Source organism: Pundamilia nyererei, unplaced genomic scaffold (genome assembly GCF_000239375.1).
Source record: "Pundamilia nyererei isolate P.nyererei 1_Seehausen unplaced genomic scaffold, PunNye1.0 scaffold00082, whole genome shotgun sequence".
Taxonomy (NCBI): domain Eukaryota; kingdom Metazoa; phylum Chordata; class Actinopteri; order Cichliformes; family Cichlidae; genus Pundamilia; species Pundamilia nyererei.
Genome location: NW_005187483.1, coordinates 2,017,117 through 2,036,450, shown reverse-complemented (window position 1 = coordinate 2,036,450; position 19,334 = coordinate 2,017,117). Strand labels below are relative to the sequence as shown.

General features: G+C 39.2%; 2 protein-coding genes across 2 annotated transcripts in view; one reads left to right on the top strand and one right to left on the bottom strand.

The window, feature by feature from the left end:
• Window positions 1–19,334, top strand: part of pi4kab (phosphatidylinositol 4-kinase, catalytic, alpha b) — a 29,071-nt gene that overhangs the window by 8,384 nt on the left and 1,353 nt on the right. The window contains exons 17-50 of the mRNA XM_013912153.1: window positions 714–817; window positions 1,033–1,201; window positions 1,294–1,344; window positions 4,923–5,031; window positions 5,822–5,958; window positions 6,051–6,184; window positions 6,283–6,365; window positions 6,453–6,523; window positions 6,616–6,740; window positions 6,829–6,910; window positions 7,127–7,210; window positions 7,892–7,981; window positions 8,152–8,271; window positions 9,311–9,403; window positions 9,496–9,652; window positions 9,765–9,892; window positions 9,980–10,138; window positions 10,478–10,629; window positions 11,079–11,186; window positions 11,272–11,399; window positions 11,583–11,741; window positions 11,820–11,899; window positions 12,512–12,711; window positions 13,443–13,533; window positions 14,181–14,348; window positions 15,624–15,677; window positions 15,770–15,890; window positions 16,507–16,636; window positions 17,756–17,899; window positions 18,007–18,077; window positions 18,659–18,765; window positions 18,872–18,976; window positions 19,070–19,195; window positions 19,300–19,326. Coding sequence (XP_013767607.1) covers window positions 714–817; window positions 1,033–1,201; window positions 1,294–1,344; window positions 4,923–5,031; window positions 5,822–5,958; window positions 6,051–6,184; window positions 6,283–6,365; window positions 6,453–6,523; window positions 6,616–6,740; window positions 6,829–6,910; window positions 7,127–7,210; window positions 7,892–7,981; window positions 8,152–8,271; window positions 9,311–9,403; window positions 9,496–9,652; window positions 9,765–9,892; window positions 9,980–10,138; window positions 10,478–10,629; window positions 11,079–11,186; window positions 11,272–11,399; window positions 11,583–11,741; window positions 11,820–11,899; window positions 12,512–12,711; window positions 13,443–13,533; window positions 14,181–14,348; window positions 15,624–15,677; window positions 15,770–15,890; window positions 16,507–16,636; window positions 17,756–17,899; window positions 18,007–18,077; window positions 18,659–18,765; window positions 18,872–18,976; window positions 19,070–19,195; window positions 19,300–19,326 — 3,867 coding nt within the window. The remainder of the gene's footprint in view (window positions 1–713; window positions 818–1,032; window positions 1,202–1,293; window positions 1,345–4,922; window positions 5,032–5,821; window positions 5,959–6,050; window positions 6,185–6,282; window positions 6,366–6,452; window positions 6,524–6,615; window positions 6,741–6,828; window positions 6,911–7,126; window positions 7,211–7,891; window positions 7,982–8,151; window positions 8,272–9,310; window positions 9,404–9,495; window positions 9,653–9,764; window positions 9,893–9,979; window positions 10,139–10,477; window positions 10,630–11,078; window positions 11,187–11,271; window positions 11,400–11,582; window positions 11,742–11,819; window positions 11,900–12,511; window positions 12,712–13,442; window positions 13,534–14,180; window positions 14,349–15,623; window positions 15,678–15,769; window positions 15,891–16,506; window positions 16,637–17,755; window positions 17,900–18,006; window positions 18,078–18,658; window positions 18,766–18,871; window positions 18,977–19,069; window positions 19,196–19,299; window positions 19,327–19,334) is intronic.
• Window positions 2,100–4,309, bottom strand: serpind1 (serpin peptidase inhibitor, clade D (heparin cofactor), member 1). Its single transcript, XM_005738200.1, has 6 exons — window positions 4,050–4,309; window positions 3,152–3,795; window positions 2,918–3,066; window positions 2,707–2,831; window positions 2,418–2,562; window positions 2,100–2,291 (listed from the first exon to the last, which is right to left on the bottom strand). Exons 1-6 carry the CDS (start codon window positions 4,307–4,309, stop codon window positions 2,100–2,102), a joined length of 1,515 nt encoding a protein of 504 aa, XP_005738257.1.

Genomic DNA, 19,334 nt, shown 5'->3' with positions numbered 1-19,334 from the left:
CCCCCCCCAACCATTCTCGATAAACCCTAGAGGTGGCTGTGTGGGGAAAATCCCAGTATATCAGAAGTTTCTGAAACAAGATCAGTCTGTCTGGCGCTAACAACCTTTTCATGTTCGAATCACTTAAATCACCTTTCTGATGCTCAGTCAACAGGCCATCTTGACAGTGTCTACATGCTTAAGTTAACTGAATTCCTGACATGTGATTGGCTGATTAGATATTTACGTTATCAGGAAGTTGAACAAGTATACCTAATGAAGTGGCGATTGAGGTTACCCTGATGTAAACTGCAGCTTGATTTGGTGGTAGAGGAATACAGAGGCGTTAATTCAAGCTCCTTTTGCTGAAGATGCTGACACATCGTAATTATTGTAAACTTGTCAGCTGGTGTTTATTTCTTCAGTGCACTTAAGCTTTAAGAAAGGATTCCAAGATTACTAATGACACTCCACTGGAGTGTAACCGGGTGCTCTGGAAAAAGCCCGCCCTCATTCTGACAAACAACATTTAAAAAAAAGTACTGAAAATAGATCTCACCAAAAATGCCCAACTGATATAGATCTTTTGCATTTTATTACCACTAATGTTTATTGTTGAGGAAATTGTAACTTTTGTAAGCAGCACCGTGTTATCTTGACATTCTCCCACTATTAAAAACTGGTTCTTACATTCCAGCTTTTAACCATGTCTTTATTTGTCTCTTTGTTTGTAGCAATACATCTACCAGGAGGTGTGGAATCTGTTCCAGCAGATCAGTGTGAAAGCAAGTTCAGTGGTCTACTCAGCCACCAAAGACTACAGAGATCATGGCTACAGGTCAGCATCTGCTCTCACATTTTTCAACGAGTGACCAGCGGCTGCAACAGTGTTTAAAAATTCTTCTTCTTTGTTCTTACAGTTCTAGACTTCTATGTTATACTTCTGCCTGATTAGTTATTACAGGCTTGTTTATCTTGGTTACATTTATGGCTATATGTACTGCAGCTGTGTTTAACTTTTTCCTCCATCTGTGCTGTTGTTTCCCCATCAAGGCACTGCTCTCTGGCTGTGATAAATGCACTTGCCAACATTGCAGCCAACCTGCAGGGGGAGCAGCTTGTGGACGAACTGTTGGTGAACCTTTTAGAACTGTTTGTTCAACTGGGCCTTGAAGGAAAGAGAGCCAGCGAGAGGGCCTCTGACAAGGGCCCCGCACTAAAGGTACATGGTTCCTGACATAAACATCCAAACACCACAGGAAATTGGTAACAGCCACATTGATGGCATGCTAATAGCTCTCTCTATCACCCTAGGCATCAAGTAGTGCTGGAAATCTTGGAGTCCTTATTCCAGTCATTGCTGTGGTGAGTAGCCGTTATAGGGGGTTTCCCTTTAACGGCTCTTTTTGTAAGTGTTAAAATACCCGTACGTAGGTTAGCTGAGGTAGCTACATCAATGTTTGAGTTCTTGCAAGGGAATACATAGTTAGTTAGGTTTTAACTGTATGAACAAATATTTACCAAGTCAGTTGCAGTACAGACATCGGTGTTATAGTTCAATGCTGAATGCTACTGCTTTAAGCCCCCCCAAACATTATGCGCCTACTGTAATATTATAATACAATCCATTCAGTTTGTATTTTTTTAGTGTGTATATATAGACCTCCACTTGTGTGCTAGTTAGTACTTTCCATTGATAGTAATAGTTTTAGGTCTTAACATATTAAATATTTAAATAGTAAAGTTGAAATTTTCTTTTTTAGAGCACCCCCCCCTTTGTTAAAAAAAAAAAGTAATTTTACAAGATTAAGCTTTATTCACAGAAATGACTGTTTCACTTCAGCCTTAGAGTAAGAACATTTTCATATTTCTGTTTTCTGAGCATGCTTCTACATTAGTGTCATTGCAGAAGATAAAACATTAACAGACTGATAAGAATTTATTGAGTTATTCAGAGACACTCTGTGCTTTGAATTATATAACTTTAAATGTTCAGCTAGAGGCTATACTCGCATGAAAAATTCTTTACTTGATGTCAACTTCTAGAATCAACCAAATCTAGTCGGTCATTCTAAGCAGGCTTGTCATGAATAGTTTAGCTGTGCAACACAACTTTTTGTTTAGCTCTGGGAGGGATTGGCCACCCGGCCCATGAACACAAGGCAGTTCGTGCGGTGCTCGTAGATCAGGAAGAGGAAGGGGTGATCGATGACGAAGCGAATCTGAGAGGAGAGCGGCATGAAGCCCACCTGAGTCAGAGCAGCAGCTTCTGTTCCCTCTTCGTTCACAGTGATGATTCCTTGGTGCTTCAGCTACAGAGAGAAATCAGAATCTGTACATTACTTTGAAAGGAAGTATTGCATGCTGTTAATAAGATGTCCAAGTGACTGAATGGATCACAGATCAAGATTATTTGTCAGCGATTTAGTGTTGCTCACCCAGTTCATGGAAACTCTTTCAGAGGTCATGCCAGAGAAATCGGCAGTCTCCTCAAACATGCCAGTGAGGCCCATCTTCTTCATGTTTTCAATCAAGTCATAGTTTTGCTCCAGTTTAAACCGAGGTAGCACAATCTCACGTGTCCTGAAGGGGACATAGAAGTTTGTCATAGTTGAATCGTTTTAAATCGCAACAATATCTGAACTATTTTTCCCACTTTTCCACATAAACCAGTAGCTTTAAAAGATCCTCTACTGAAAAACATTATTGAATGTCTCAGCTGCTGACCTGTTTGTCATGTTTTTGAGCCACTTATTGACAACCGTGGGAGAGATTTCCTGCTCCAAAGACCTCATGCCAGTGAGCTTCCTTGGCAAGGCGATGAGCATGCTGATGTTTCCTGTGTATGGGAGCTGAAAAAAGGAAATTTGATCTTTTTGTGGTGCTGTTTACGCGTCCCTGTTTGGGAGAACATTTTTGTTGAAGATTGGCCACCCACCTGTAGGACATCACAGTCTAAATCATGATCGGCAGCAGCTAGATAGTTCCCCTTGTTTGTCATCATTGGCACACGTACATTTGTTTTTTCATTAACTCTGAAGTTGCGATAGTGAGTCATTTCTTTAGGGAATTTTTGCTCCCAAGTTCCTGTTTAGTCAAACAAATCAAGTCAAATAGCCATGTTGAAATCATAGGGGTCTTTTGAAAGCATGTCATATTTTTTTTTTCTCACCTTTGAAGTACAGGTAGTTGAGTAGCATCAGCACCATATTTGGGTCCACACTCTTCAGTGGTTCCCGAATCAGCCCTTTGGTCAGCTTTTGTATGCGTTGGTTTGCCTTAGCCAGAAATGCAGGGTCTCTGAAGTCCACTGACTGAGGCTCTGCAAAATAGTAATTCTTTGTCTCTGCACGGAAAGTATCTTTCACAGAGATGCTGTTCTTGACGTAGACGTCATTTACAGAGCGCAATGTGTAGCCAAAGTTCCTCCTGAAGAGCCTGTGTGTCAGCTTCCTGAATAGCTTGTGCACCGTTGTGTTGTCATAGTGATGACTGGCGTTGACAAACTCAGCGAATCCCAGAACTTTGTAGATCTGATCATGGGTTTCAGATCTCGCTCCTAAAGACATCATCCCCATGGCAATGGAGATCCCAGCGGGTGCTAGCAGGATGTTGTCAGTTTGGTTGACGTTGTTTCGAAGACTTCGATAGAGGTTAAAGCCAAAGCGGCCATTCACCATGTTGAGGCGCTGAAGGCGAGAACGACCGTGGAACAGTCGCAGAAGTCTGGCACGCCGAATCTTCGGGTCAGAGGGTTCGGCAAAGATGTCAATGTCGGGGGCTGGTGTGGCGATCTCATCGACCTCATCCCCTTCACTGAAAGACATGCTTAGAGTCATCATCTAAACATTTAAAAGTAGAATAATAAGTAACTGTTTATTGTGGTTTGTTTATGTGTCCCATAGGTGATGTGTATACACAGTTACATCATCAACACTACCAAGAAAAATATCACAAGTGTACAAGTGTTTATGTTGTAAACTAACTTCAGTTAATATACACTTTAAGTATTTTTACAAAAACATATTTAAACAATCCACCCTAGTAAAAAAAAAATCACTAATACTTACATGTAGTCATCACTGCCTGCTGCTAGGATCTTATCGAAATCAATATAATCTTCATCCTCAAAGCCATCAAATAGGTCATTAGTGACAGTGTTTTCCTTGTGGTACTCCAAGGGTAGGGACTCTATGTCCACTGTGCCATCTGCTTCGAAGCCTCTGGGGTCCGGTTTGGGGTCACTGAAGTGAGAGCTGAGATCTTTGATTCCAGCCCGAGATGGACTAGCCAGCAGACAGACTGCTGAGATGAGAGTGATGACCCACATCCTAATGGCTGAGGCAGAGGAAATGCATATTTAGCACGACCACTTTAAATAGATTTGATTCAATTAGATGCTGAAAAATCTGTAGATGTGAAATAATTTGCTTGCTGTTGAAAAATTTAACCTAGTTTTTTAATGATAACAGCAGTTTGTCTATAATAACGGTAATGTCTTACCTTTACCGAGTCGTGGTGTAAAGTCTTCTGTTGCTTCTGTTTGTAGGACTAAGAGCAAAGAATTGAATACACCACTGAACTTTGATGTGGGCTTCTCTTGAACAAATAAACCAGATCAAACAGACCAAAACGTCCTGTGACTGACTCAAACCTTTAACTCTTCACCATTCTGCTCACTTGTTAAGAATATATTTTACTAACAGTTAAATCTCCTGTAGTTCAGTAACACATTGTTTGCAGCTGTTAATTTATTTGTAAGCCTTACACTTTTTTAGTATGCATAATATCCAGTGTGTAATAACCTTTTGTACTCAAAGGAAGTACCAGTATTTTGGGGGATTTTTTTTATATTCACTTTTTGCATAAAATTATTGATTTAAGCGATAATTGCTCTAAATCAATCATTGTTATCTGTCTTGTCTGGCTTTTTTGACTCATAGTTGACCAGGAGGCTTCCACCAATCAAAGAGGCCAAGCCCCGCCTCCAGAAGCTGTTTAGGGACTTCTGGTTGTACTCAGTGGTCATGGGTTTTGCTGTGGAAGGATCAGGTAAGCAAAGAATTAAGTAATTTTCATATGCTAAGCTCATATGTTAAGCTCCTCCCATGATGAGGCTCCTTGCCTTGTTCAGCACTGATGTTTTGGAATCTCAAGGCATCTGTAGCTTTCATTTATAAAACATAGATCATGTAGTTGTTGGTTTAGACTTAAACAAGCACAATTACAAGAAATATAATAATCATGAAGATTTTATACCAAAAATATAAAGATAGATCAATTGTCACAAACTTAATTTAATTTTAAGATTCACCATAAACATAAGATTCATAGGTCTGTGTCAGTGTCTAACCAGAAGTACTAGGAGGTGCTTCTGCAGTAGCCAGGGGTATGTGGAGTGAAGAACTGAGTAGAATTTAACAAGATCTAGAAGGGAAAGGTAATAGATGCATAGTCAGTAGTACATTGTAGTCAGAAGTTATTAAAAGAAATACATTAACAGTTATAAATTAGAATGAAATTGCTGGCTTACAGTAAAATTATTAAACATGATTGTGTATAATTTCCTTAGAGATTAATAAAGTATTCTGATTCTGAAAACAAAGTTGTTGCACAAACTTTGAGGATAAATCAGTGAAACTGATCAGTAATAGATGTAAAATTAAGTAATATCTAAAAATAAAAGAAACGTTCCAAATTCTGTTCAAAATGGATTCAGCTTTTTTTTTTTTTTTTGTCCCGGTACATCTGCCACAGCTGTGTTGATATGTGGAATGAAAAAGGCTCACAGCAGCAAACCAACATGTTTCTGTATTTCTTGAAATATATTTTGTCTTTTTAGGGCTTTGGCCAGAGGAGTGGTATGAAGGTGTGTGTGAGATTGCTACCAAGTCTCCTCTTCTCACCTTCCCCAGTGGAGAACCTCTGCGGTCTGAGCTACAGTACAACTCTGCTCTGAAAAACGACACAGTCACCCCGGTACAGTGTTCAAAATAGTTTTGATTTTTTTTTTTTAAATTAAAGGAATACCAGAATTAATCTTTAGGTGTTCAAATCTTTTTTTCCTCCAGGCGGAGTTGAGTGAACTGCGGGCAACCATCAGCAATCTCCTTGACCCACCTCCTGAAGGGTCTGCCCTCATTAACAAGCTAGACTTTGCCATGTCCACATACCTGCTCTCCGTCTACCGATTAGAATACATGAGGTCAGCTCTATTGGCATGAGCTTAATTTCCTTATCTTTTCTCACTTAAGCGAGGTCAAAATGTGCAAAAATATAATTTCCTCCTGTTATCTCTCTCAGGATGCTGCGATCCAATGATCCTGATAGGTTCCAGGTCATGTTTCGATACTTTGAAGACAAAGCCATCCAGAAAGACAAATCTGGTGAGAGCTTTGTGCCCGAATCAATTTAATCATCCTGTTGTCTTTGTAATATATGGAACCCATTTTCTCAGTTTTCCTTTTTTGCAGGCATGATGCAGTGCATCATTTGTGTTGGCGACAAGGTATTTGATGTTTTCCTTCAGATGATGGCTGAGAAGGTAGGGGGTATTTAAATAGTAAAATATGTGGAGCTTGCAACATTTAATTAAGTTCAGATTTTAAAAAATCATTTTGTTTCTTATGTTTTCAGGCAAAGACCAAAGAACACGAAGAAGAATTAGAGCGTCATGCCCAATTCTTGTTGGTGAACTTTAATCATACCCACAAGAGGATCCGCAGAGTAGCAGACAAATACCTCTCTGGTTTGGCTGAGACGTGAGTAGAAATCATTTAGTTACCTTGTCTGCTTTTTTCTCGCTTATCATTTTTTCTAAGTATTTTTACATCCTTCTATCTGAACCAGATTCCCTCATCTACTCTGGAGCGGTCGTGTGTTAAAGACCATGTTGGACATTCTGCAGACACTCTCTCTGTCACTAAGTGCTGTGAGTATGAGGAGAGGGTTGATGTGATAGACAGAGTGCCAGGTTCTCTGTTTGAGTGCCTGGTTCTCGGTCCCTGTACCGATAACATAATGCAGAGTCAGCAAGTCGGTGTGCTGTGGTCGAGTAAAAGAGGTTTTAAGTTAGATCTCATGGAAGTGTTTAAATAGATGCAAATATAGACTTCATGTGAACAAAATGTATTCTCCTTTACTTTAGGACATTCATAAGGACCAGCCATACTATGACATTCCCGACACCCCATACAGGATCACTGTTCCTGACACATATGAAGCCAGAGAGGTGAGTTTGGGCTGTTATTACACTTCTGACCACTAGAGGACAGCACAGTATGGGCTTCAACAATAGTAGGGAGAGAGTTCTTTTTTTATCATATCAAGTGTAAACTGTATTTTAATGGTGGACTGAGGTTTGGGCTCTTAAAAAAATGTAGAAGTTAAATAAACAAGTGGCATTTGGTTTGTGCTAGAATTTATTTTAGTCAGTGAATGTCCGCCACTCTTTTTGCCATCAGAATTATTGTCTAAAGGCAAAGAAAGATGCCCAACGGATTTACTTTACCAAATGAACCATCCCGGCCTTGCCGTATCAGTCTATTTGATTCACCTTTTGTTTATTTTTGTTTATTTTATTTTATTTTCACTTGCTACACATGGGAAAGAAAGGGAGAAAGAAAGAGAGGTAGGGAAAGAAAAACAGCGGGGAAGAGGAACGGTGATGAAGGGCAAAAAACAAAAACCAACAAAACAAACAGACAAAAAATACACATATCAATCACCTGGATCACCTGTTGAGAAAGAAAAAAGAGAAAACAAGCAACAACAAAAAGAGAGAGCAATATAATAAACAACATCATTGCAATGATCTATGTGAATATAACAGTAAATGCTAAATATTGAATATTATTGCCACTCTTGTTCTTAATAAAGTAGCACTATGCCTTTATTTCCCAACTCCTTTTAGAGCATAGTAAAAGACTTTGCTGCTCGCTGTGGTGAGATCCTGAAAGAAGCAATGAAATGGGCTCCTTCGGTCACAAAGTCCCACCTACAGGTTAGTTTCTTTTAAGTTTTTATTTAATAGATAGCCACTATTAATTTATTTTAAGCAAGCAATTAACTTTTACCTCTGCATTTTGAAAAGGAGTGTTTACTTTGAGTAAACAAGGCATAAGTGACTGTAAATGATTCTTGTCATATCTGCTATTTCGATTTTTCTTGCAGGAGTATCTGAACAAGCATCAGATCTGGGTGTCAGGACTGTCACAGCACACTGGCCTTGCAATGGCCACAGAGAGCATACTTCACTTTGCAGGCTACAACAGACAGAGTACTACACTAGGCGTGAGTCACAGATACACTTACAGCCACGGCTTCACACAAATCCTTCTGATCACCGCAGTTATCATACTGTAAATATTGGATTTAACCCCCAACTAAATGTCAAGATAAATTTAGACAAAATGAGCCAAACTGATGGTGAGATAGAATCTACTGCATTTTAGCAATTCTGCAGAAAGATAACGTTCACTAAACCAATACGGTATTTTTTTTAATATATAGTTTAGATGCAAATTAGTGCAAAGACACAGTTCTACCAAAGATATGTGTAGTCAGAATTCTTAGAGCACAGTAGATGACAGGAGCAAGAGCATTTTAGTAACACACTGTACTTGGAGCAAACTGCAAACTAAGAATGTTTAATTCTAAATGGCCTCCCAGGTTTGTTGATTGAATGCTCATTAACAGCTGTCCAACATAAAGTGCTTTTTAACATGCCATGTGCAATTTAGCAGCTTTGCCAAAGACGTCGGCTTTTTGTTTGTATTCAGAAAAAGGTCCTTGTTGATTTTTTTTTTGTTGTGCACATATAGCTTGTGTGTTTTATTTTGTTGCTTTTTAAACAATTTGTAGATGTCTATGTTCATGTGTGCATGCTTACTAGTCTGTGTGACATTATTTTGCTTGCTAGGCATTTCTTATATGTTCTTTGGGCCTGCATTCTGCTATATCTGTCTTTTCATTTGCTTCATTTGTTGTATTTTGTCTTTATTAAACTGCACCGAACTACCTACCTGGTTGCTTGGCCTGTGTACGGATTTGCTGGTTACCTGGTTACTTACCTGCAATGGACTGGTGGGTTGGTTGGCTGGCTGGCTGGTTGCCCATTTGGCTTACTGGTTATGCCGGTACTGTCCTCCACCATGTGCCCAACCATAGGCTGCTTTCCCTCAGGTTGGTCTGATCACTAAATACAGAGAAAAAGGCCTCAGGCATGACACCCTCAGTATATCCAAGTGTGACATTAAAGCTGTCGCTCATGCTTCCATAGTTTCCATGCAGTTATTTGGCAGTTACATTGTGTTTTTTTTCCCCCCTTCAGACCACCCAACTGACAGAGAGACCAGCATGTGTGAAAAAAGACTACTCCAACTTCATGGCGTCACTCAATCTGCGAAACCGGTACACAGGAGAGGTAAACTATACTGGGAATATTTAAAAGCACAGCTACTCCTATTCTCTTCTGCTCTCTGATGCTATCTCCTGTCTTTTTTATGTACTGTCTAGGTGGCTGGTATGATCCAGTTCTCAGAGGCGACTCACAGCCAGTCGGATCTCAACAAGTTGATGATCCATCAGATGACCAGTGCTCTAGATAAAAAAGACCCTGAGGCCTTCACCCAGGCCATGTTCAAGATGGCTGCCCTCCTTATAACTACCAAAAGTGAGCAGCTCTGCTTCTCTTAAATCACGCCTGTTATTTATTTCTTCATTTAATTATTATATAAAGTTCACTTTTCATTAGTAATTTTCTTGTTTTTATGTCTGGCTTTCAGACTGCGATCCACTGCTCTTGCACCATCTTTGTTGGTCTCCTCTGAAGATGTTTACAGAACATGGCATGGAAACTGCCATTGCCTGCTGGGAATGGCTACTGGCTGCGCACAATGGGGTGGAAGTGCCAGTATGTGTCACTTCTCTTAAAATCGTTTAAATAATTACATGAATGCATGTTTAGTTTAAGTTGATTATCTTTAATGTTTCTTCTTAGTTCATGCGTGAAATGGCAGGAGCTTGGCAGATGACAGTAGAGCTGAAAATGGGTTTATTCTTGGAGGCTAAGGTCGAGGCTGGCCCTCTGGCTGTCTCAGAGGAGAGTCAACCTACACCCTGTGCTCCTGATGTCGTGCCTCACTTCCTCTGGATAGAGGTCAGTTATACAGAATAATATTGTGTTGTTTGCTGTTTAATGTTTATTTTTAAAAGTAATGTGGCCATCTAGCTGCTTTTGAACTGTTTCTTTGCTGAATGTTTTTCATCACTTGTCCTGACTTTTAATGGATAGATATCTAATTAAAGACGGTGCTGAGTGAGTGCAGCATATTGTAGGTCAATACTGATCAGTTTTTAAATCTATTTTAATATGCTACATCTGGAAGAGTCGATCAGCCCAAGAATTTTGGATCTCATCACCTACAAAGCTTATTTGTTTCTACAAACTGGTAAAGGTTGGAGACATAAACATTTTCTTTTTCTTTCTTTCTTCAAGTTTCTGGTGCAGAGGTTCGAGATAGCCAAGTACTCCAGTGCTGACCAAGTGGAGATTTTCACCGCCATTTTACAGCGATCTCTGTCTTTGAATGTAGGAGGATCCAAAAGCAGCATAAACAAACATATTGCTGCCATTGGACCAAGATTCAGGTGTTTACTTTGAAATACTGTGGCAATCATAGTATTTGTTTACAAATACAACTGTTTACAATTGTCTATTTATACTCGCAATTGTATATCTACAATCTGTATAGTTTTTTATATTTTTAACCACATGTATAACCTATTCATAGCCTGTACATAGCTTGTACACTCACTACAGCTATAGCCTGTACATACTTATAGTTATAGTATACTCAGAACACACCTTCATACCGTGTACGTTGGAACATACCTATAATAGATCTATATTCTGTATTAAATCTATATTATCGCTAAAGCACTTTCTGGATAGATGCAAACTGCATTTCGTTGGCTTGTACTTGTAACATGTGCAATAACAATGAAGTTGAATTCTATTCTATTCTATTCTATTCTATCAGCAGCATCGCCAAATGCATAATCCTAAACTGTTGTATCATCCTTTTGCTTTATTTCAGACTGTTGACTCTTGGTCTTAATCTTCTGCATGCTGATGTGGTGACAAATGCTACCATCAGGAACGTACTGCGAGAAAAAATCTATTCCACAGCTTTTGATTACTTCAGGTAATTAAACTAGTTTTATTTGCGATAAAGAAAAAGTGTCTTTAAAGCTGTTTAATGACTTATTTTTATGTTTGTTTCTGTGTAGCGTTGCTCCCAGATTTCCCACTCAAACAGATAAAAGGCTGAGAGAAGACATCAGTATAATGATCAAGTTTTATGCCAGCCTGCAGTCTGACAAGAAATATCTGACTGCCAACCAGCTGGTTCCTCCAGGTATATCTTCAGTAATTATTAATGAATTACTATTTTGTACAGCCATTGTCATCACTCTGTGATGTTATACTGATGCTTTGAACAGAAAAAAACAGTCACAGGATTTCAGTCATCAGTATTATTTTCTTAAAGTTTATGTTTTGATGTTTAGATCTGGGCCTGATGGTATTTATTGTTCCACAGATCCCCAAGACATGTCTGTGAACAGCCTGTCTGTAGTGGCAGTGACAGACAGCCGAAGCAGTCTCGATGTAGCAGTGGGTCAGAGGCAGCAGGTCGCTCAGGGATGGATCAACACATACCCTCTGTCCTCAGGGATGTCCACCATATCCAAGAAATCAGGTAAAACACGCAGTGTGTTAAAATTATATATGCAATGACTCTGCTTCTTTTTCACCACTCTTTCTTTATACATTTCAGGACTGTCTAAAAAAAGCAATAGAGGCACCCAGCTGCACAAGTATTACATGAAACGCAGGACTCTTCTTCTGGCTTTACTGGTATTTCAACAAGTATTATTATTCACAAATATGTGGCAATAAAGTGAAGCGCATGCTTTAGTATATTTTTCTTTTTATGAATAGATAGTTGCAAGTTGACCTATTATGCTTTTCAGAATTTTCTGTTACAGTGCTGCACGATTATATTAAACATGAATAAAATGTAAAAATCCTGAAGTCAGAGTATATACAAGTATTCTCTATGAGCCATAAGCTCAGGTTTTAGACTCTTTTTTTCTACTCTTGGTTCTGCATGATGTCACTGACAGCGGGTAGCCTTAATATGGTCAGTTCAGGCACAGCAGTTCCACTTGTCTGCTCTTCAAACTCTCTGACTGGGCAGCCAGTAAGAAATAGTTGACTTGCAGGGAGGGTGGCTTGAACATTGAGGAACTTGTTTCAGGGATACGATAAACTTGAATGACATAAATAAGGGTTAAATTGAACTGGAAATCATTCAAGTGGAGTTCAATAATAACAAATGTAAATAAGCATAATAGGTCATCTTTTTAATTTGGGCTTGATGCTACTTTAGCCACTTTATGTTTCACAATCTTCATAATGCAAATTACATGAAATCCAACTGATCTAAACTTGTATGTTTCTTTCCAGGCCAGTGAGATTGAGCGGCTGACAATATGGTACAATCCCTTATCCACTCAAGAGCTTGCCATTACTACAGAACAGTCAGTGGAGACAAGTATTGCTAACTGGAGATCCAGATACATCAGTCTGACGGAGAAACAGTGGAAGGACAACGTCAATCTAGCGTGGAGCATAGCACCCTACCTTGCCCTCCATCTGCCTGCCAGGTACACAGAACATCAAAGTGCTTTGCATCCTGTTTCATAAATGTAATACATTCTGTCTAATTTGAAAATTTGAAAAACTTGAATGCTTGTGTTCAACAGAAAACAGTTAAAGTAAAAAGCATAAATAAAAAAATAAATCTTGTTTTAAATTCTGAAATAATAAAATAATGTTTGGTGTATCCACCATCCTTCCTCTGCACATGTCCAAACCATCTCAGTATCGCCTTTCTGACCTTGTCTCTACAATGCTTAAACTGAGCCGTCCCTCTGAGAGACTCATTTTTAGTCTTGTCCATCTTGGTCTCCCACTGAAAATGTTAACATCACATGTTCACCTTGGCTTTCTGTATTTTTGTCAGTGCCATCGTTTCCAAACCGTACATGATGGCAGTTTTCACTAACAGTTTTTTTTTTTTTTTTTTGGTAAATTCTTCCCTTTCATTCTTGCACTTCTTGCTGTCGCAAGTCACCTCTGACACTCATCTTCACCATTGCTAAATTAAAAATCTAGTTATTGGTAATTAAATATCAAAATATGAATAAAACAACAAGGGAAAAAAACTAATTGGCCATGAAACTGCTTTAAAATAACATGAGACAGCAACAGATGGCTGACTTTGGCTTGTTTAGCAACTTAAATAATTTTGTTGTTGAAATAAGGTAAGTGTCATGTGTCATTTATGGAAAGACATAAGCCATTTATTGATTTTTATTTATTTATTTTGTTTCAGGTTCAAAAACACAGAGGCTATTGTCTCTGAGGTGACTCGTTTAGTGCGAATGGATCCAGCTGCTGTGTGTGACGTTCCTGAGGCAGTCAAGGTGAGATCTACCACCTGTCTTCACAAACCACCAGGTGGATTGTGACAATTGTCTGTTTGGTTTAATTCATGATGCTTTTATTTTAGTGTCGAGCAAACATCATGTGTGCAAGAACAAACTTAGAGTGAATGGTTTAAAGTACTGTAACTCAGCTGGTTAGTAAAGGCTTAAACCTCCAGAACAAAGTACCACTGACACAGTAACTGTCATCATGAAACTAACACATTTTATGAACAAACTAAAAAGTTTTTGTTTGTCACTTAGTGTTTTTTTTTTTTTTTTAAGTGGTTCTAGTGTCACATGAGAAATTGTGTTATTGAGTAATCGTTTTCCCTCCAGCCCTCTTCAGTCCTTTGTGTTTAGTTTTGCGTGATTGAACTCTTAATGAGTCTTGTACCTGTTTAAAGAAGGAGCAGTGGAGGAAAAACACAGCTTTCCCCAATGACCACTGTGATTTTGCAGATAATGCTCTTTGACAGATCATACTTGTTTATTCCAGTTAATTTAGTAACTAATAAACACAGTTTCCTCTGGTGGCTAGTTAGCACACAATCAGGGCTGATTCTGTGATACATTATATGGGACCTATCATAGTAATCCACCTTTGGGTGGATTCAATTTTAATACTTTTTGATGTTTTTCTGCAGTTTCTGGTGACATGGCACACAATTGATGCTGATTCTCCAGAGCTGAGTCATATCCTGTGCTGGGCTCCAGCAGATCCACCAACTGGACTATCCTACTTCTCATCCATGTACCCTCCTCATCCCCTCACAGCCCAGTATGGGGTCAAAGTGCTCCGCTCCTTTCCTCCCGTGTGTAGAGATATACAATTATTTTCATTTTTTTCACATGGGTGTAAAGATGAACCCAGCTGTTACAGTTAATTCAAGAAAAGTTAAGATTTGACTACCAGAAATGGATAAAGTGTTGAAATGAGCAGCGACAGGAAATTCATAACTGTTAACTAGATGGTTAAAAAGTGAGTGGATAGTTAGCCATAAATCTCATGGGACTGGTTTAACAGTTGAAAATAACATCTGATACTGTAGGCAAACAATTAAACTTGAAAACAGTTAATACGGTCGGATAAACAGTTAAAATAAGTTATTAAAGTGTGGGATAACAGTGTAGGTTAACCATAGAAATTATAGGAGAGAGACAGGGCCTTCAAATAACAATTCCACATCTGCAAACATGGTGGTAGAAGTTGAACTTCCAGTGGAAAACAGTACATTTAAATGGAGGATGAACAAATGTATAGCTAGTTGATCATGTAAGTTAATTGTATGGATCAATGATTCCCAAACCATGGGGTGAGGTCTCCTGGTGGGACAAATTAATAAGAGAAATTCAGGAAGAAATTACAAGTATGTAGATTTATAAACATTTATTCATTTATTTATATAAAAAGTGAATAAAAATTGTTTTTTGGGTAATAGGAGGTAGTTTGTGATATTACTCTCACCTAAATTTACTGCTCTTTCATTGAGGTTTGTGAAATGTGTGACCCACCTCCCTGTGGCAGGTGGGTCACACATTAGCCATAACACTTTGCAGATAACTCTGTTGCATTAGCAATTTATAGTCAACCGCCTGTGTTCCTTTTTAAGGAAACACATCACTTTCTGTTGTATTTTGATTAGAGTGAAGATTAAGATTGGGTGGGCCCCATGGGGTTTTCTGGATTTAAGTGGGCCACGGCTCGACTTTGGTAATGGCTGCTATAGATCGACAAATGATGTTATTGAAAGTATGAGGTATTGAAAAAACCTCAAGAATAACAGTTTAAATACAGTAGCTACAGTTACAATTGAGTAGTGGTGGGCTAATGGTTGTCCAGATGCAGTTTACAGAAAATTTATAGTTTTATTTTATTTCTAATGTTGATATTAGAGAAGATTTATGTGCATGATAGACGGTTTTTAGGTTATCTGATGAAAAAGGGTTGGGGAAAGTACCTTCATTTCCCCTTACAAATTTCCTTTCCTTTAAACATGATTAGAAATGACGTTTGAGTGAAGTTTACTGTAATAAGCTAAATTGTTGGTGTAGTGTTAATTACTTTTTTGTTTTTATTCTCTTTTTAGGATGCCATTTTGTTTTACATTCCTCAAATTGTACAAGCTCTTCGTTATGACAAGGTAATTATCATATTTTCTGAGTCAGCAAATACATTCAGAGCCCTCGTAACATGAATAAATGATCGAATTTCCCTGTTTGCATCCTGGTGCAGATGGGTTATGTGAGAGAGTACATCCTGTGGGCTGCTCAGAAGTCTCAGCTGCTGGCTCACCAGTTCATCTGGAACATGAAGACGAACATATACCTGGATGAGGAAGGAAACCAAAAAGATCGTGAGATGCTCACCTTCATTATTTCTTCACTATGCCACACTCAGACTAAAAAAAGCAGTGGGTCTAGAACATGTGCAATGACCAATAATCTTGTTGCCTTTTGAAATGGACCAGACCACATCTGTGACCACTCACAGTCTGATGTTTTCTCCAAAGCATCTTGGTGCCTCAAGATGGCGATAAAACGTTAATAAAGACGGTCTTCTGTCAGTTTGGGTCAACTTGGAAATCACATGCAATCTCTTTATGAGAATACAGTGGTTACCCATGTTACATCTTCAGAAACCACAAATCTTTTGCTATTGTATTAACTACAGAACCTCACAGATTGCTGCAGGATTATGATTTAACTGCAAAATGACATAAATGCATAGCCTTTCTTTTATATAGGATTATAACCAGAATACAACCAGTTGGCATGGAAGTTATTTGCAAACCTTCACCGGTTTGTCTGGAGGTTGGGCAACCTTCACCAGGCAATCTGCCATTGAAAGTATTGCATGTTCAACCTCTGGGTGACCATTTGGTTGCTGCAACTACCAGATGTGAAATGTTCAGTGTAAATATTGCAATATGTTGTTACAGTTGCAAAAACTCAAGATCTTCTGTCCTGCAGCTGACATAGGAGAACTGTTGGAACAGATGGTGGAGGAGATCATCAATTCACTGTCTGGCCCGGCCAAAGACTTCTACCAGAGGGAGTTTGACTTCTTCAATGAAATAACCAATGTGTCAGCCATTATAAAGTATGAAAACACTATTTATTTCACTGTGCTTTTATGAATTTTAAGTTGTTTTACGTTTTAGGGAGTTTCCAAAGTGAACTTTTGCTACAGTGTTAATAATAATAATGGATTGGATTTCTATAGCGCTTTTCAAGGCACCCAAAGCGCTTTACAATACCACTATTCATTCACTCTCACATTCATACACTGGTGGAGGCAAGCTACAGTTGTAGCCACAGCTGCCCTGGGGCAGACTGACAGAAGCGAGGCTGCCATATCGCGCCATCGGCCCCTCTGGCCAACAACAGTAGGCAAGTAGGGTAAAGTGTCTTGCCCAGGGACACAACGACCAGGACAGAGAGCCCAGGGATCGAACCGGCGACCTTCCGGTTACAGATGCGATTCCCAACCCACTGAGCCACGGTCGCCCCGTGTTGCTTCCTTAAGTTATTTTTTCTTCTTTTGTCCTTAACTATGTTCCTCAATCTCAAAACTCATGTACACCTGAGACAAAAGATGAAAAATATCAAGTTAATGTTCTGACTTTTTTGAGAGATTTCAAAGTAACTGCTGTAACTTTCTGTTTAAAAAGATCCAAGCCCTCTTGGTAATCTGCAAAGTGTTCATGAAGTGATAACACTTATTCCCATGAGCCAAGAAGCTTTGTTCCTTCCCCTGGCTCCAGTGTTCTGCTCTTTAAATCCCTTTGTTGTTCATTTATTTGTCTATTTGTTGCTTCGCTGTCACTCCTATCATACTTAATTTTGGAAAACAGGCTATGCTGTGTTTCCCCAGCCCCCGACCGCCTGTCCACTAGTGTGTACACTCTGCAGCTGATGAGCTGTTTTCTGACAACCTTGATACAGAGAGTGTTTTGTCAGGCCACTAGAGGTTGGGAAATTCCCCTCTGCCCTTATTACAGCACTAATTGCAACAAGCCAGGGGAGAAGGGTCTGTCCCATGACTTCAAGACTCTATCCTGGCAGCTCCCCTCTGTGGTTAACAGCAGAGCCTGGCTGTCACATATGATCTGGAGTCATTCATGGAGATACCCATGCATGCTTTTCTAAGTAACAGAGGTAATAGACCTACAAGTGTTGTAACTCTGTGAGTTTAAGTTGTTTTGTTTGTCCTTGTCAGACCCTTTCCCAAAGGAGAGGAGAGGAAGAGGGCCTGTCTGGAAGCCATGTCACAGATCAAAGTCCAGCCTGGCTGTTATCTGCCCAGTAACCCAGAGGCCATAGTTTTGGATATAGATTACAAATCTGGTACTCCTATGCAGAGGTGGGCATACTAACCAACTTTTACATTTTTTTTTTTAGAATTAAAATAAAACAGTGAAATGTTAAAGTGTAAAAATATGCTCTTCTACTCTTTGTGTTTTTGTTTAGTGCTGCCAAGGCTCCCTACCTGGCCAAATTCAAAGTTAAGAGGTGTGGAGTCATTGAGCTGGAAAAAGAAGGTACTGGTTATGTTAAAGGACTCTTTCAAACAGACTCAAACTCTAAACAGGCATTATTCTGTATGATGAAGCTCGAGCGCAGTAAGGACCAAAACACAATTTCTGAGTGAACAGGGGATAGGGAGTAGTTTTAATGCTTCTGAAACTGGTCATGTGGTTCTCGTCACACTTATCTGACAGACACATCAGAATTCATATTAACAACTGTATGTCGTCATCAGCACCACCCGTATGTGGAATCACCCAGGGCTTAATCCTTGGTTCATATCTCTTTTCTTTATACATAATTGTAATATTTGTTAAATCTAATAGATTCAGATACATTTGTGCTTTGTTTTAAATGACTGCTGAAAACTAATTTCTAAGAATTAGCTCTTCCTTAATCTTTCGCCCATTATTCTTTTGCCTCTTGTGTGTGTGTGTGTGAATCTGTTTGAAGGATGAGTGTACGATCATGTGTCTGACTGTGTGTTTGTTTGTTAGATATGTACACTTATCTTTAAGGTGCATTAAAACTGCTGTACAAATATTTATTAAAGTTGCGCTGAGATTAAAAGTGTGCCATAACGTTTCTCCCTCAGGTCTACTGTGTCGCTCCGATTCGGTGGATGAGGGGAAGAGTGAAGAGGAGGCAAAGAGGATCTGTTGGCAGGCAGCCATCTTCAAAGTTGGAGATGATTGCAGACAGGTCTCACTTTCATACTCCTGATAATTAACCTCTCCCTAATTATCATTGCTATCTCTATTTTAGCCCGATTTAATTTTCTCTACTATTTGCTGATTTGTGTTCACAGGACATGCTGGCCCTTCAGATCATCAGCCTCTTTAAGAACATCTTCCAGATGGTGGGCCTCGACCTCTATGTGTTTCCGTACAGGGTGGTGGCCACTGCTCCAGGAGTAAGTTCACACCAACTCCTTCCTTACATGAACTACTGAATGTGCAAATCTATACTTCCTCTTATTCCTCCTCTTTCCGATGTTGTGCCACAGTGTGGAGTGATTGAGTGCATCCCTGACTGCAAGTCTCGTGACCAACTGGGCCGACAGACAGACTTTGGCATGTACGACTATTTCAGGAACCAGTACGGAGATGAATCCACTCTAGCCTTCCAGAAGGTAAATACTGAATCTTAGTTTTTTTTCTAGTAATCTGTCAGTTAAAAGACCATTTTCCTATTGACAGATTTTTTTCATATTCCCTCCAACTCTTGTCCTTTCAGGCACGGTACAACTTCATTCGCAGTATGGCAGCTTA

Coding starts and splice junctions, on each gene's coding strand:
- serpind1 (XM_005738200.1), bottom strand. CDS start 4,309: ATGTGGGTCATCACTCTCATCTCAGCAGTCTGTCTGCTGGCTAGTCCA. Junction 3,067..3,151: donor CAACTACCTGTACTTCAAAG/GTGAGAAAAAAA, acceptor TTGACTAAACAG/GAACTTGGGAGCAAAAATTC. Junction 2,563..2,706: donor CTCAAAAACATGACAAACAG/GTCAGCAGCTGA, acceptor TGTCCCCTTCAG/GACACGTGAGATTGTGCTAC.